We start from the raw sequence: 16,907 nt of genomic DNA on the forward strand, positions 1-16,907 counted from the left end.
CATGAAAACAGTGATGCTAAACATGAGCTCTATCTGTAATTCCCAGGGGCTGCGGGCTCTCAGCTGCTCCCCCCTGGCTGTCCTGTATTGCTCTGGCTGTGCCCAGCAGCGCTGGCCTGGGGAGCTACACTGTGCCCTGCAGCTGTGTAACAGAGTGAGCCTGGTCTCAGCGCTGCCAGGACAGTAAACATCCCCATCCCTCCGTCCCAGACCCTGGCAGCTCTGCTTTAATAAAATACTAACTGGTCATTATAACATGTAGGGCATCATACAAATAGCCATTCTCTGCTCTGACACAGCAGATTCAGCTGGGATTCTACAGGCCCTCAGACAATGCATAATAAGGTTAAGGATGCGTTTCCCAGCAAGATTTCCCTTTTCAGTCGTTAACATCACTGATTTATCCCAGCTGGTCTCAGGAGTCTGCACATGACTGGAGCCACACTGGTCTCATACAGCTGTCATGGGTGATTTCCAGCCGCCCAGCCACACATACACACATGGGCAGTGCCAGATTTACTGCTTTTACCTCTTCTTGGGCTGTTCCATGCAATTGTCCCACCAGTAGGATGGGCACAGGGCTACTAATGAACCATGACTTGCACAGCAGACCTGCCCAGGTTTTCACGCCTCTGGTTCTGCTGGCAACTCCCAGCTACTGTAGTCAGTGGTCTCTTCAACCAAAATATTGCTTAGTTTTAACAGTGTAGAGGAAGGGTGTAGGAACAATTGAAAAAGAACATTTTGTCAACATGTTTGTGCATCTGATGAGGTTTTGCAAGCCCATTGTCTCCCTGGTGCCACTGGGTAGGCCTTTGGTGCCACTGTCCAGCCAGGATTCTGCTCTGCTGGCAGCAAGCCTCACCAGTAAGCACCTCATGGTGACCAGACCTCCGTCTTTCCCACTCAAGTCTGTCTCTGTGTATGAGGCCTACTAACAAAATATCAAACCCCAGCATCACAATGTTAGGCAGATGATGTGACTTATGCAGTAGTCAGCCCCACATATGATAGCAAAGTGTGGAAGGCCCTGATCATTACACCAGCAGCTCTGAAAGGTATGGACTAATTAAAATTTGATATTTTGTAAAACAAGTTGGAAGTCATACATTGAAGCCCCCCAGCATTTTTGTGCTTTGCATCCACATTATATCCTATCAGAAAGATGTTTTCATTCCCAGTGTTGCTAGCTCACTATAAATCTTATGATATTTGGGATTCTTCTTAAATACAGTCCCAGGAACTGAACCTTTATCTCAGCTTCCATTGAAAATGAAGTATCTAGCAATAACTCATGCCACCAACCAGGAGGCAAATAGAACCACTAAGAAACAAAATACCTAGTCCTTGGGGTAATGTTCATTCTGTGACATGTGGAATGATGCTGTTGGATTCCATGTGCTGTAACAGCAACCTCTGCATGAAGGAACATCAATTGAGGAGCGATTTAAAAGTTGTACAGAGACTTTTTTTGTCATGGTGGTGGTCTTTCTACACAGCCAAATAGGAGCTGTAGTCTGCAGTCTCTGAGTGAGGAATGCCACTGCTGTGCCTCAAGAGGGTTGGGCTCACCTGACCCTCTTAGTTCGATGCCTGTTGATTGCAGGAGGGAGCCCACTCCACTCCCAGGGGAAGGCCATTCCACTCCCAGGGGAGCAGGAGTGGATAAGCTGTTCCACAGTGCCTTGCAAGTACCATGGAGTAAAAATACTCTGCTCTGCTCTTCAGTCAGACCACTGCAGCTGTCTGCAGTTTGGTCACATCATTACATAGACAGCCTCTAATAAATTTCCACAGGGTTTCCATTTCCTTATGGGCTGTCATGAGCGACTCTTGCTCTGTTGATTATTTCACAGGTTCTAGTGGGAGAAGAAGCCTGAGCTCCTCATCATTCCGCAGATGCAGAAATGTAGCCCTGTATATAAATAAAGCAGCAGCCATGGACATGGTGCACTCAAGTAACCACTTGCACCACAATGACCTTGATATATAAATACCTAAAGTCCCTTTGCAAGAAGTACACTAATATGTTTACACGTGAGAGGCAACAAAAGGACATCTTTATATATAAACTTCCACAGTGGGAAGGAAAATGCTAATGAATGATTTCAACAGCAACAAAACAGGCCATTAAGTCGAAGTTGCCTGAGGAAGTCAACAGAACCAACAAAAGATTTTCCAGGAGTAAAAGTTTCTTGATGAGTCATGGGCTCACCTCCACCGAACGAAGCTGCAAGGGCCCGGATCTTTGTCAAGATGCAAATGTCCAGAGCAATAAAGTGGATCAGGATATATCCTTCAGGATACAAATGCCTTTGACATTGAAGAAACATGGGTGATCCACAAAAAGCTTCTTCCTCACAGATCTTCAGAAACAGGCACAGTTACAGAGGCTTTGGACAGGGTCCTGCAGCTGCCATGCACGTGCTCATTCCCTGGGTCCCGGCACCTGGCCAGAGGTGCCACGCTCCAACCTCCAACTGGGAGCCTGGCCTCAGCCAGGAAGGCAGCAGGAGATGGTTCATGAAATGGCAACATTGATAAATTACAGAGAGAACAACTGGATAGGGGACTCAAGAAGCATATACACATGGGAACAAGCCAACAAACAGGAATACAGCAGAAATAAAAGCAATAAACAAATATTAAAAACATTAACCACATTTTTACTTGGTTGTAAATGAAAACCAGGGTGGTAACATTGCATGAAGTGATGTGTGATTTCTTTCCAAAAGAGACTGATGCACTCTACCCTGTATTGTCTGACCTGGATGCATGAAAATGTATCTGTAAGTACTCTACAATAATGACCTACCCGTACTAGTGATTCATTAGCTCAGGGGCATTTGATAAATTCAGTACTGGTTTACTTGATATTTGCTGGTGGATTTATTCCTTTCAATGTATTTTACAGGAGCAAAAGAAAAAATAGTATGAATAAAGAGAATGAAAAGTTTGTTGTCTTATCCAGATAGACAGCAAAAGCAGTGAGGGATGTGCATCACTTTACAAAAAGGCATATGATGTCTAAGTAAGTGTTTAACAGAAAAGTTAAGGTTTGCATTAGGAGTCTGCAGTGACTCTTGGTATGTAGGCACTAAATAAATGTGCTTAATTGGCCTGTATTCTGGGGCCCTGTGGAATCTCCACGTCACTGAAAGTGATCTGATTTATTTAGTGCCTGGACAAGGCTCTGAAAATGTAGGCAGTAAATGCAGTGGTGGAGCTCTGCCAGCACATCCAGGACCTCAACCCTTTGCCTCCTGAAAAATTTCCCTCCAGCACAACAAGCAGCTGAGGCTAGACACTGCTTGCCTGGGGCTGGGGCTGAGGTGAAAGTAAGCCCTTGTCTCTGACATCCTGGCTCTGGGATTCCCAGCTGTGTGCCCAGCATTGCCTCACATCTGCTTGTGTTCACAGGCCTTGGCTGTCACTTCAAACCATGGCACAAGCTGAGATGGGCCATGCTATATCACTGCCTGGTACGCTTCTGCCATCCCCCAGCCACTGCCTGCTTGCACCCTGTCCCCCTGCGCCTCCCTCCACAGCCAGAGCAGCCCATCCAACAGCCCAGGAACTCTCCTGTAGGCACTACCCGAAAGTGGCAACTGCTTTCAGCCTTGGCTGGTCTTGTTCAGAGAAGCTTAGTAGGGAAATTTTTTTATGGCAATTGAGCTTTCCTACTCAATAGATGTAAAAGTTATAAGCAGTAAATTCTCTTGGTAAACATTATGGAAAGCTCCCAGGCAGCAATAAGACTGGTTTCCAGAAAAGTGTAACTGAAAATATTAGTAATGATGCAATATGCATGCCAGCTGTCAACCTGGCACAGTGTCTGCTTTCAACTTCCACCCAAGAAATGTATTAAGAGCAATAAGCTCATCATCACCACAAAAGCCTGATTGATGGAGCTGGATGTAAATTTAGCTGCAGAAATACGCCAGTCAGGTGCTCCCCCTTCAAAGAGAGCATTCTCACACCTCTTTCACACACTCCTGCTTAGTCACCTTCAGTGCTGCAGAGGAATCTTGGAGCTAAGACCATTCTGTGCTTGTCCCCCTGTGCCTTCCCAGGAAAGAGTAATTAAGCTTCTCACACCAGAACCTGTGCAGGGTAGACTGAGATGAGACTGTCTTACTGTTCATGTGAGGATGGCTTGACTTTCAAGGTTTGCTGTGTCATGCAGCAAGACTCAAGCTGCACCAATGAATCTAATTTGGTACCCTTGGGGAACAGGAACAGTCCTACCTGCCCTGACACCTTTGGGGACCTTTTTTTTTTACAGTGGGAAGCCTCAGGCACAGGAGCTGCCTGGTTTAACACAGTCCCTCAGCCCTGCCAGTGCAGGATCAGCTCAGGCACGCCGACTGTGAGATGCATTGTCTAAACACCAGACCTAGTGCTGGCAACAACCAGCAGATTCCCTGCCCTCGTATGCCTTCTGAGAGTGACAGATACTCTGCAGACAGCTTCTTCTGTCTCCCGCTTTCAGTATTGAGGATGCAACTCTATGCTAGCGTTTACCCTCCTGGCCAGTATATTAGTTTCTGTGATTTTCTGCATCAGTGTGGTCAAAATCTGCCAGGCTCTCCTTGGCTCTTCCTGGAGGGGACAGCTGTGTCTGCAGAGGAATATTTTGCTTGCAAAATTAGTTCCCTACAGAAAAGGGCCCTGTGCCATTGCACTGCGTGTGTATCCAAGTCCCGGCCCATCAGTCCACTCTAAAAACCTCTGAAACCACTGTCTAATTTCAACCACTTTTTGGAGATACACCTTAAAGGTGTTAAGCTCCTGAAAGTTTTAAGAAAACAATCTCGTTGCTTCACAAAATCAAGCCTGTTGGACTACTACCCCCTGTGAAGAAGGCTGCTAGAGCCACAATGCAGGTACCTTCTACTGACAAAACAGACTTATTTCATATATCACCACACCAAGCAACAAGATTTTAGGAGAGAAACCTATGTGCATTTCTGTGCTATGTTCATTGCAATGACCCTAGGCTAAAAAAAGACTGGTCTTCTTTTTGGCAGATGCTGCAAATAAATCATATGGTGTGGAAAGTTCATCAGCCTAAGCTGGGCAGGTAGTACCCACCAGCTCCTCTAAAACCCTTCTTCATTTTTCTGCCTGTCAGACAAAGTGGACTGCAGGGAAGAACAGTCTCTTTTTCTTGTGGAGAGGTGCATACTTCAGCATCTACTGGATGAGGTGAAACAGCAATAGAAATTGGAAAACCTGCCCTTCCTCTGCCACTGCAGAGAGGAGACCATCAGAGACACTAAGATCACTGTGAGCATTGGAATCTTGCAGGTCACAGTGTTTAGCACTTGATCAACATCCCCAAGCAACCATGACAGAAACCCACTGCATACCACCAGTAGCAGTCCCTGAGCTCCTTGAGATTCTGGAGAAATGTCACTCCTGCAGCAACCTTAACAAGACTGCTTCATATAATTTGATGTAAGACAGCATTTGGCCCATGCCTCCAGCCCTTCTGCAGTTTTTACAGCACATAAATCAAGGCAAATAATCCCTTGCCTCACCATCCAAAAGTTATGCAATCTTACAAAGATTTCAGGAGGAAAATCCAGCTATTTCAAATAATCAGCCCTCGCAAATTAATTTATACCAAGGTAACTTTTATCTTTTGGGAAACTCAAAGCATTCTTCTGCCATTCTCAAAAGCGAGAAGCTGTACAGGCAGAGCTCCTACTCACATGCAGCAGCTGGCCGGTGAGGGGCTGGAAAAGGCACAAGGAGAGCTAGGCAAGACCTTTGGGATTTCTCCAGGATCCTTGAAATCTCTGGCAATAATCAATCTGATGAGAGCCATCTTCTTAGCTTCTCTTTAACATCCGACTACACAATTTCATTAGATGAAAATGAAACACTGCTAGGTCATTCCTGTCTTCATGCAGACAATGATCACTAAAGTAATGTTCTTATCAGAAAAATCTCTCTACAGCTCAAAACTCTTGGATTTCTTCATCTCCGATTAATAGTGCTTCTCCAATAATTGACAATTTATTCCACAATGGCTCTATTTTGCCTAACCATTACTTTCACTCATCAAACAGATAGAAACACTCAGTTTCTAGGCTCACAAAACTCTCCAGATGCATTATATCATTGGCTATGAACTACCAAGAAAAACAATTATTGCCTTTTTCTCATCTTTAGAATCACCATTTCCAAGGCTGCACTAGCTTAGTCAGGAAAATGAACCAGCACAGCTCAGCTGATGATATGAAGTCCTTTGACCCATCAGCAAGAAAGATGGTATTTAAATACTCTTCCCTCCAGCAATTCCCCTCCTTTCCCCATCCCCATAAAAGATTTATGTTCTCAGCCTTGGCCTGTCGGCAGTACCTGTTGTGCATGTGGAAGACCAAAAAAACCTGGAGCTACCTCCAAAGAGCCAGACAAAGGACTGGACTTGCTTCTTCATTGGCAGGGCTGTAAGAAAAGCTGGCTCACTCCCCAGAGCTGCAGAATAACCTCGTTAACAGCTTCTGAGCACAACACACCACTGCAAAAGCCTGAAAGGCAGCAGGTTAGTGTTTCAGTAACTGTAGTGGTACTAAGGATCAAGGGGATTTCTTTCAGCCCAAGAGTAACACAGTTCCATGAATATTTTTCAGTTGCTCTTGTTTATAATGAAAAGGCTTTGTGTCTGTAGGTTGCTTAAACTACCCAGCTACCACGAGCTAGACTTAATTCTAGGAAAAAGAACACCTGTCTGAATTCTACGTAACTACACACTGTCCAAAAGGTCACAAGGAACAGCACCCCTCCTTCAACCCATAGCTATAGATTTTGATTACTGGAATGAGGGATGCTGCAGAGAGACTGGTGGTAAAATACTCATAGCATATGCATCTAGTAAATTTGGTTCTGGGTATTAACTTCTTCCTGTAAAATGTTACCCAGGGAGAATTTGAGAACTTCACCATTTGTGTAGGATTTTGAACGTTGTTAGACTGGGTGTCTCACACCGACACCCACTGTTGCATGGCGATTAATCTCAAAGGAGCTTTTGATCCAAAACTTCTGAGACATGTCAATACATTGCTTTAGGTTACACGCTTCCCATGTAACCAGTTGTATCCAGGAATCTCAAAGAGAAATGTGGCAGTCCTACTTTCCAGCCAGAGAACTGGAAGCTGAATAAGTGAGCTAGCCTTCTCTTCATCCAAAAATGAACTGTGAAATGAAGCAGTGGGGTGCAGTGCCTGAAGAGAGGCTCTGGAGGCACCGTTAAAATCCTGTGGCACTTTTCTCAAGGGAAGCAATAGTCCCACTAACAAGGCCAGATGCCAATTTACAGAATTAAATTCTGCCTACCCAAACTGCTCTTGTTTCATGTGGGTACAGCGCTCTTCACATCCTACATAAGAAGTTTGGAAAGGGTCTCCTGGAGCCCTGGGACCCATTCCCTCCTGCTGTTGGCAGCCTACAATATATCCCCTTTCATAGACTGGTCAAGCTCCCTCCAAAGAATAATTCGTTTTAGCCATAGTTGGAGGTGGATCCAGAAGCAGTTGTTAGAAACTTGCTGTTCCAAACGGGACTGCTGATATGCACTGTTAAACACTGGCTATGCTTCATCCCAAAGGCGGCTGCATTTCGAGAGCTGGCCAAGCAGAGGGCCAACCCCCAAGTGCCAAAAGCACTGGGAAATCCAGGAAGAAAAGGAGACGATCCTATGGGCTAGTTGTAATGGGAGAAATCATGCAGAGGATCATGGGGCAGGTTGGAGAAGCATCTTGCTCTTCACATGCCCTTGTCCTTCAGAGATGCTGAGCATCTAGGAGGCCTCATTAGCGGCCATGTCTCTCCTCTAGGATGGCCCATGGGAGAGGGGGAGGGATTTATCACAACCTGGCCCACAGATCTGGCAGTATCATGCCTGGTACTCCACATACAGAACACTTTAAAGGCAGGTGCTGGTGCCCTGAAAACAACTGTTGTGTTGCTCAGCCCTGTTGGTGACTGAACTCTAAAGTATCTTTTATGGTAAAATTCGTCAGAGACCAAAGGTTCGTCTCCACATGTGCCCAGAATGGCCCTTTTCTCCTGTCCTCCCAGGCACAAGTGAAAACTGAGCTAAAGTTTCCCATTTTCCCCTGATTCGCTTTTTGCTGCCCCATTATTTAAAGAGAGAATCTCCTCCACTGCTGGAAATCTGAACTGGCTTGTAAACCCTCCACAGTGCTTGGGAAGATGGGCTTCCCTGCCAGGAAGGAAAGCTTGAGGACCAAACCAAGGGATGCACCTCACCACAGCCATCAGCAAGGTGGCTGGGTGGTGAGATGGTGTCCTGCTGGTGTGCTAGGATTTCTAGGCTCCTATATAATTTTATTGACTCTAGTTTCATATACTTCACCTCATTAACGATTTCCCTAGAAATCATTATTCTTATGCTTATGGAACAATGGTCTGTGGGTTTGTATTTCCCACTGATTCATTTATTAAATGTCTTTCACATTGTTCTCTCCCCACTTTCCCCTGCCCCTAGCCCTGGCCACTCCCTCAGGCTCTCCCTATTGGTTCCTGTACCCCAACTCCGCCCATGGACCGCCCCTGCGATCTGACAAAACCGCCCTGCGGCTGGCTCACAGGGTCTTTCTGCCTCTGGGGACCACCAGGAAAAGATATAACCATTAAAGGCCCTCTGAAGCCCTCGTGGCGGAACCTTTCTCACCTCCTTCACCATCACTGTGCTGTAAGGCTGATAGCTGCAGGAACAAGAGTGCGAGCTGTCCGAAATGGACTGCAGGAGGGTGAAATGGTCACTCTGCCCTAAGCAGCTCCGCTGAGCTCTCTGGGAAAGCTGCAGCTTGCTAAGCCAAACCTAGCACTGCAACAATGGTCCCTGTGTCTTGCTGGATTCAGTGATATAATGCAAAGAGCTGGACAGGGTTTGGCCATCACCCCAACCACCCCTAGCTGAACAGACTCTCCTTTGCACATAGCATTTCTGAACAGAGCCCAACAATTTGTGTTTTTCCAATGATAGGATGATCAGGAAGATGCTGTTAAAGAGGTCTTTTTCCTACAAAGGGCACTTCTACAAAATGTAGAGATGAAAACATACTTCCCTGGGTATGTTCTTGCATGTCCTGAGCACTGCTGAACGCCTGTCAGGATACCTCTTTCCTTCTCATCAGTTTGGGCCTTTGTTTTCTCTCTGTGCAGACATTGGTGGCACAGGACAATTAAAAAAGATGTTTGCAGCCCTCTAATAGGTTGACATCCCAGGCTGTTTTGAGGTTATTCTTGCATATTTGCCCAGGTTTTCTGTGGAGCACTACAAGTGACTGAACTCAAATCTCCTGTTACCCACAAGATCCTTAAAGGATCTCAGCACAATGAAAATGCAGCTTCAGTTCAGGACAATGATGATAAGCTTGAAAACCAAGCTTATTCGGGCCTAAAAGGTAAAAAAACCCCAACCAGACAGAAGTTTCTACAACTCAAAATCAGGACTCAAAAATAAAAGTTACTGACTGTCTTTAACTCCTATTTGTGTCAGCAGCGAGTGTTACAACCACTCACAGTCTGTCATGGTGAGACTTGTGAGTAGAAAGACACAATTTACTCTGCCCTATGCAGCTAATTTCAGGCAAAACCAGTAGGGCTGGTGTCCACATCCTCAAGGAAGAGAGGCAGGCTGCATGCAGCAACAGTGAAAGGCAAAACGTGAAGTTTTTTCCGTTACGGAAGGCATGAGATCAATAAAATGCTCAGTAAGACACGCATCCCACAGCAAAACAGTGGTAATGTGATGTTTCAAAAGTTAAAAACATGTTAGAATTTGTTGCTGGAATATAATCAAGCTGCAAATATGCCTCTTCTATAAATAGCACACAGCAACAATAGCTGAGGTCTCCAAGTGATTTATTAGCAGTATTCTAAATAGATGAACACTAAAATAAGTTACTAATTTACTAAAATCTTGTCAAGGAGACTCTGCTTCAGTAAGCCCTTTTATCCTGGAACTTGTCTAAATGGGGACACTCAGGCGAGCTAATCTGAATTGACCACAGATGGGAATGTAAAGTGAATGAGATAATTGCATTGCAGAGTGGACAGTCACTCTCACTCACAGTTAAAGAATTAACATCTGCTAAGGGCCCCTTGTGGATGAGCCCTCAACAGTGATCCCTAGCCAAGGATAATTTTAAGATTAGAGTGTCAAAAAGGAAATACTAATATGATCTGAACTATGGGAGGGAAGACAGCCTTTTATGCATACTGGTAAAATTAGTATTCTTGTCTAAGCATGAAGCTGAAAGAGTTTATTTCTGCATCTTGTTTACTGGGATCAGATTATGTTTGGCTGGTGAATCCAGTTCTGATTTCCCTTGCAATAATGTGGCTGAAGGGTTACACCCTGAAAAACAGCGAAGATACTCAGCATTTGTAGCATTTTTGTATGATTCAGGCTAAAACTTGGCCGTAGCCTTTCTTTTAAAACATTGGTGATACAAGGCTAACCTTTAGAGGTTTCTGCCTATGCTAAACAAACTGCTGTTGTGAAACAATTAATTCACTGTATTAATTAATTCACCTCAAATAGGCAGATGCTTGAACCTTGCTGGAAACCCAGCTTGGCTATACCAAGGTTGGGATGCCAGGGCAGGAGGTGGGCACCCACCATCTGCCCCCCTTTCCTGCTCTCTACTGAGGAGAGGCTCAGTTGGTTTGTTTAGCTTCTGTATCCTTGCAGAGAAATCGCTGACTACTTTGCTGGTTGTTGAAACAGTGTTTCTTCTTTGCATAAGGTCAGACTACAGCCAGGCTGCCCTGGTACGGAGGTCGGCTCAGCAGAGCCCCTGAGCTCTCTGGGCACATGCTGACCTGTGAACTCATGCTTACTTCCACCAAGAAAACCATTTAGACCGAACCCATGGCATTTTAGTGCAGTGTTCCAAACATCAGTACAGCCTTCAACCTCTTTGCTTGGCAGTTCTGCCCAGATTTGTCCTTTCCTTCCTAATCCCACCACTGGGTGGTTGATCCTCCATCTCTTGCCTGCCTCAGGCTGGAGCCACATCCACATCAGAGATAACCATGTTCAGTGGACTTGCAGCATTAGGGACAGGAAGTAAAGAAGAGCAGGGACCTGCCAAGTCCCTGATGAGGTGATTCTACCTATCAATAGACCTTCCAAGTGCCGCACATGGCGTGTGACACTTCTCGTCTGGTTCCTGCTGCTGAGGTGGCACCCAGCTTAGGTGACTGCAGCATGGTGCCACTTTCCAGAAATATCTCTCTCCCAGTGCTCTCCACCATCCCAGTCCCACCACTGCAAAGGGAAGCCCAGAGCCACACTGCTACAGAAGGATGAAAGGCATCTCCCAGAGCTATTTCAGCATTTCTGAGGTCTGAATCTTTGAAATGAACCTAGAGGCTTGGCAGCTTGTTTTCTTCACTACCATAAATCTCCTCAAGATCAACATCATGGTAAATACTGATGAGGGAGGATTTTTGTCGTAAGAGTTGAAGTCAGCATCTAAGGAATGACTCATGATGATGAGGGCAGAATGCAAAAACTCTAATCTTTCTTTTCAATCAAAAGTGAAGCAGATACACCTTTGACCCAAATTAAGACAGGTGATATATTGAAAAGAGGCCCTAAGCCTCTGAGTTCTGCGGGGTTCTGCACTCTGATGCCTTGAACTGGGGCTTGTAGGCTCTTTAACAATCGGCAGAAATGCAGGTGGATCAGCACCGCCTGCTCTTTGCAAAGGGTAAAACCAGAAACCACCAGCCCTACAAGCCATAGGTCTGTGCCTACCTCCAGTGACATTTGGGGTGAGTCACCACCACCTGAGGCCTCACCTGAGACAAACTGCTCATCCAAGGGGATAGCAGTGAGTGAGCTGCCAGCAGCATACAGAGACCCCAGCATCCTGCAAAATCCTGCGAGCCCTTAACACCATGCCCGGAAATGCACATGTGGCGTTGAAATGTCTGAAGTGTGAGAAAGCAGTATACAGACAGTGGGACACACAGTTTGGATCATGGGTTACAGTTGTTACATCACAGTTAAAAAAAAAAAATCTCAAAAGTTAAAAAAGAAATCCCATGGCAGTCACAGAATTTGTAGTTGTGCTTTAAAGAAAATGAGTAATACCCTTCAGAGTAATGAGTAATACCCTTCAGACATGAACATTTTGGATGACTGCATATTTGAAACCACTGTTTCAAGAGAAATTACTGTTTCCATATGTCTGAAATTCAGTGCTTCCAAAGTGGGAGTAAAGCACAACATAACTCCAAACAGAACACAAAACTCTGATGTTTCTTTAGGTCAGATACATGTTGCTATTGGCAGCTACTAGTAATTGCTGGAATGCAGCACACTGTAATAAATTAAATGGGATATTTGCTAAGCATGCAGGCTTGCCATCTGGAGAGCTGCTGCTATTACTTTGCAGGTAAAAAGTGGTATTTAATTGCAGGAAACTGAAGTGTACCATACGAGCAAAATCTTCTAACCTCCAGCCCCTTGGATGCAATACTTGTTTAAAACCTGGAACAATTAAATGCTCTTGATTTATATGCTTCTTTGCAATAACACAGACTAAAGCCATGCCAAAAGAAGAGATCCCACAGAAGCAAGCTTGGTACATAGCCTCTTTTTGCAGCATGCTACTGCAGATGCATCAAACACTACCAAATTACTTTTCATCTTGAGACAGGCATTGGTTTCTGCACACAAGACCTTGGTTCTACTGTCCCCACACATTGCACCAACCCAGGGAGGAGCTGGCCCAAGGCCAGGATTTGCACAGGTTCTCTCCAGGCACAACCCCCATCCTGGTGTGCAGTGACCACAATGAAAACTGCACCAGGGTGCTAGCAACATGGGACCCAACACCAATGAGACAAATGCTGCCTTGTAGAATGTCCTGGGTTTCTCACCCCTGAGTAAAAATCACTGGAAAGCTGAAAAAGTCATATGTCCCAGAGAAGTCCCATTGGCTGGCCTAAGAGCTGTGGATCTCAGTCCCTACACTCCATCACAGGCTGGCATAGGTTTAGGATTCAGGTGGTGGGATACAGAGGCTGGCACAAATACTGAGGGCCTGAGAAATTCCCAGTGGGGTACATACATCCTTTCTTTTGTGGGTCTCACTTTGTAGTTAGCCCTGATTCAGAACTACAAAATTGTTTGGATGGGAAGAGCCCTCCAAAGATAATCTAGTCCAGCATCCCTTCCATGGGTAGGGACATATTTGAGTAGATCAGGTTGCTCGAAGTCCCATCCATACAACCTGGCCTTGAACACTTCCAGGGATGAGGCATCCACAGCTTCTCCGGGTAACCTGTTCCAGTGCCTCATGATCCTCATAATCAAAAAATGTCTTATGTCCAATCTAAATCAATTTCAGTATAAAATGGTTGCCCCTTGTCCTGTCATTAAAAAGCCATGTTGAAAAGTCTTTCTCCACCTCTCTTGTAAGCCCCTTTATATATTGCACTCTGAAAGGAAGTTTAGGCAGCTTTTGGGGGGCACAAGCAAAGGATGTCAGGAAAAGAAAGAAAGATAGCACTTTTTCTAACCAACCATTTGATTTAAAATGTAATGGAATAGTCATTCTGGATCTGTCTGACAGGTCTGGATGTTTCTGAGCTGATGAGAGCATGGAACAACTTCTCCTAGGGCAAGACACTGGCTGCCTCCTGTGACACAGCTAAGAGATGCACTTTGGTGAAAAAACAGCTCTCAGTATTTCTGCAGAGAGTGGCTTCCTAGCCAGAGCATGGCTAGAGGTGACCACAAATGATTGCAAAGGGGTCTGAATACATGATTTTTCTCAACATGAATGCTGGTCTCCAAGGATCGGGCTTTCACCTCAAAACCAGTTCTCAGCAGAAACTACAATGACATAAGTGATCTCCTGATTCACTAACCAGATTTTACCCTTTCTCCGTGTTAGACCGGAGGGGAATTTTGATTAAGCTTTTAGGCAAGTTTATTAAATTAGGCCACTAGAGGGAGCAGCCCTTAAAGTCCAGAGCTGGCCGCCGGGGATGCGTCCCCACGAGACGGGGACCCAGGAGGGCGGCCCCATGGCCGCGGCTCCGAGGGGAAGCTCTCCAGCACTGGGGGACAGAATTGCACTGAGGGAAGAGTATTATTGGTAGCGCCTCCAAATGCATCATTTGTTATCTGCTGTTTCTGATACTGAAAATCATCTTTCACATATTTTTTTTTTCCTTAGCAAATATGATGTCTTTCTTTTTTTTTTTTTTCTCCAAAGTTCTTTTCACATAAGTGTGCACAGGAAAAAAGAAGACAAGATACAAGTTTTAAAATTACCTGGCTAACCTGGTTTATGGGAACCATACTTCAGTGTGTGGTGAGTAGCTTTGGCTGGTTACACGCCTACTTCTCAAAGAAGGCAGTTACTATTAGAAGTCGATCTGGTGATTATTAATTTTAACATAGTTGCATTTTGGTCAGACTGATTTGCATCACCTCAAAACCACACGCCTGCAAGATCTGGAGAAAGCTGTCCAGAGTGACGTTCCCTTATGCATTCCTGAGGAATTAGCAGCACCTGCCTAGGTTGCAGTTGTGCAGGGGAGTTCACCAGGTGAAAGAAAAGGAAGTTTTTGGAAAAGAGAGGGACTACGAACTCCGCAAAGCAAGAGGCAGGGCGGTGCTTACATCACCTAGGAATGAATTACGTTAATTCACCTTGTGCGATGACAAGAGATGCTGGTGTAGTGAAATATGAAGCGTAAACACCGGCGCAGAGATTGCAGAGAGAAAGGGGGCTGGAGCAGGGGCTTTCTCGTCCCAACCCAGGCAGACTTACCTCTCCTCCAGTGCAGGGGAAGGGGCTCGAATATCTGGAAGTGCAAATGGCTCCTCTCTGCGTCACATCATCCTCCAGCCCGAAGGTGGCCGAGCAGTTAGCAGCAAAGTACTTGTAAGGCTTCCACGTCTCGCCGAAGTCCTGGGAGCGCTCCAGCACCATGGCAGCCGGCCTGGGCGACTTGAAGACCATAATCAAGTGAGTGAAGTAGAAGGTGGCTTCCAGGTCCAGGCGGATGGTCTCGCGGGGGGCGTCCTGGGCCGCCTGCCACCAGGTGCGGGGCAGGCGGAACGGGGAGTCGGCCATGGCGGCGGGGGGGTGCGCCAGCCCGGCCTGGGCCTCGCTGCAGCGGCCGCACGAGGGGCGCCGGCAGCGGCGCTGCGCGTCCTCGCTGTAGGCGCAGAAGGGCTCGGCGGCGCCGCGGCCGCAGGACGTGTCGGTGCGCAGCGCCCGCCCGTGCGCCAGGTTACCCATCCGAGGGTTGCAGGCCTTCTCGCAGGGACTGCTCGCTGCCGCCACGCCGCCCAGACCTGCGGGGCAGAGAGCGGGGCGCTGAAGGCGGCTCCTGAGGTGGGAGCACCCCATCCCGTCGGAGCAGACGCGGGATGCTGCCACCGCCGAAACCGTGTGCCGCTGGTACCCACCGAGCCCTGGAAGGGCTGTGGGAGTGTGGCACCGCTACTCAGCTCTCCCCTCTGTGGAGCTCAGTGTTGTCTTTAAAAGCAAAAAAACCCCACCCCAAAACTCTTCAGGGTTTCCCTGCACTTGGGAAAATCCCTACCAAGAGATGGAGAGCAGGCAGGAGGAGAGATGAGTACACCCTGCCCTCCCGCCTTGAGGGACTAGAGCAGGGCTGAGGCTTCAGGGCCATGCCACCCATGCCTCGAGGCCTCCAAGGGGATCCAGGTGGCCCTGGAGAAGTGGAGAAAAGCAGAAGAAAGGCAGCCTGCTGCCACAAGGCCAGGAGGCTGCCATGGGGAACAGCATTGCTGCAACCCAGCCCACCGTGCAGCACATCAGGTGTCCGGGGTGTGAGAGCCCACAGGAATATCACCTGCCAGCAATGACCTCAAGTCCTCACCCCTTTCCCACCACTCCAGCTGTACCCCAAATCTTCCCACAGTCAGAAACTTCTGCCAACATCAGTGTTTAATTGTAGCACTGCTTAAGTTTGGAAAGCCTGTTACTGGTGTATGTAAAGGGAAGAAAAAAGAAGTTTTGGTTGAAATTATGCTGGCAAGCTGCCACACAGCTGAGGCTCTGTGGTTTTTGTTCAAGCTTTTCTGGAAGTCCTGTCAATTTTAAAATCCACAGTTAAAGTGTCAAAGAAAAATAAAATCACCATGGGCTTTACTGTGAAACCATGTAACTTCCACATGTAATCAATGTAACTCTTGGTGCAGGAATGCTTGATTAGAAGCTCTCCAACTTTTTATTAATAACTGTAAGAGTAGGTCAAGGTGGTATTTGGTGAATTGTTTAACATAAAAAAAAAAAATCTCTATTGACTTGGATGTGTGCAGGTCAAAGCATCCTGAGGTGCATAATGTCTTCTTTATCACCAGGCCAGTCATACACAGTCAGCTTTGTGCACCAATTAATGTCTTCTTGGCATTTTTGTTATGTCTGAAGGTCATTTCAGTTTAGTATCCAATAAGTCCTTTATTTGGGGCTTATTCAGCTTTTGCCTACAGTGTCATAGTTGCAATTAAGCTATATTATGCACTAGCAGTGCTAAGCCTTCCAAGCCTGACAGTATTCCCCACTTCTGCTCCTCAAGAAACACTGCATAAAAACATTTCTACCACCAAAGCTCTCTATAGGTTTTCTATAGCATTCCCTCAGAACAGCTGTAGACCACTGCTTGCTATGCACCCAGTACAAGGCACTTCTGAATCTAGTCTCTGGTTTTCACTGGGTAAGCAGTCTCGGGAAAATTTTGGTGAACAAGAAATGCTCAGTCAAGTTAGCTTCCTACAGTGTGCTGGTAAAGCTGTGTTGGAGATGACCTATAGTAACTGTGCAGAATACGTTTGCTCTAGAAAAGTAAACAAATAGAACTGTAAGGTT

At 46.3% G+C, this 16,907-nt stretch overlaps 1 protein-coding gene across 2 annotated transcripts in view; it reads right to left on the bottom strand.

The window, feature by feature from the left end:
* Positions 1-16,907, bottom strand: part of NTN4 (netrin 4) — a 48,143-nt gene that overhangs the window by 29,183 nt on the left and 2,053 nt on the right. For both annotated transcript variants that reach the window (XM_039570859.1, XM_010410804.3), the window contains exon 2: positions 14,838-15,367. In XM_039570859.1, coding sequence (XP_039426793.1) covers positions 14,838-15,311 — 474 coding nt within the window. In that variant the 5' untranslated portion in view covers positions 15,312-15,367. The remainder of the gene's footprint in view (positions 1-14,837; positions 15,368-16,907) is intronic.

The sequence above is a fragment of the Corvus cornix genome, chromosome 1A (genome assembly GCF_000738735.6).
Source record: "Corvus cornix cornix isolate S_Up_H32 chromosome 1A, ASM73873v5, whole genome shotgun sequence".
NCBI classification, from domain to species: Eukaryota; Metazoa; Chordata; class Aves; order Passeriformes; family Corvidae; genus Corvus; species Corvus cornix.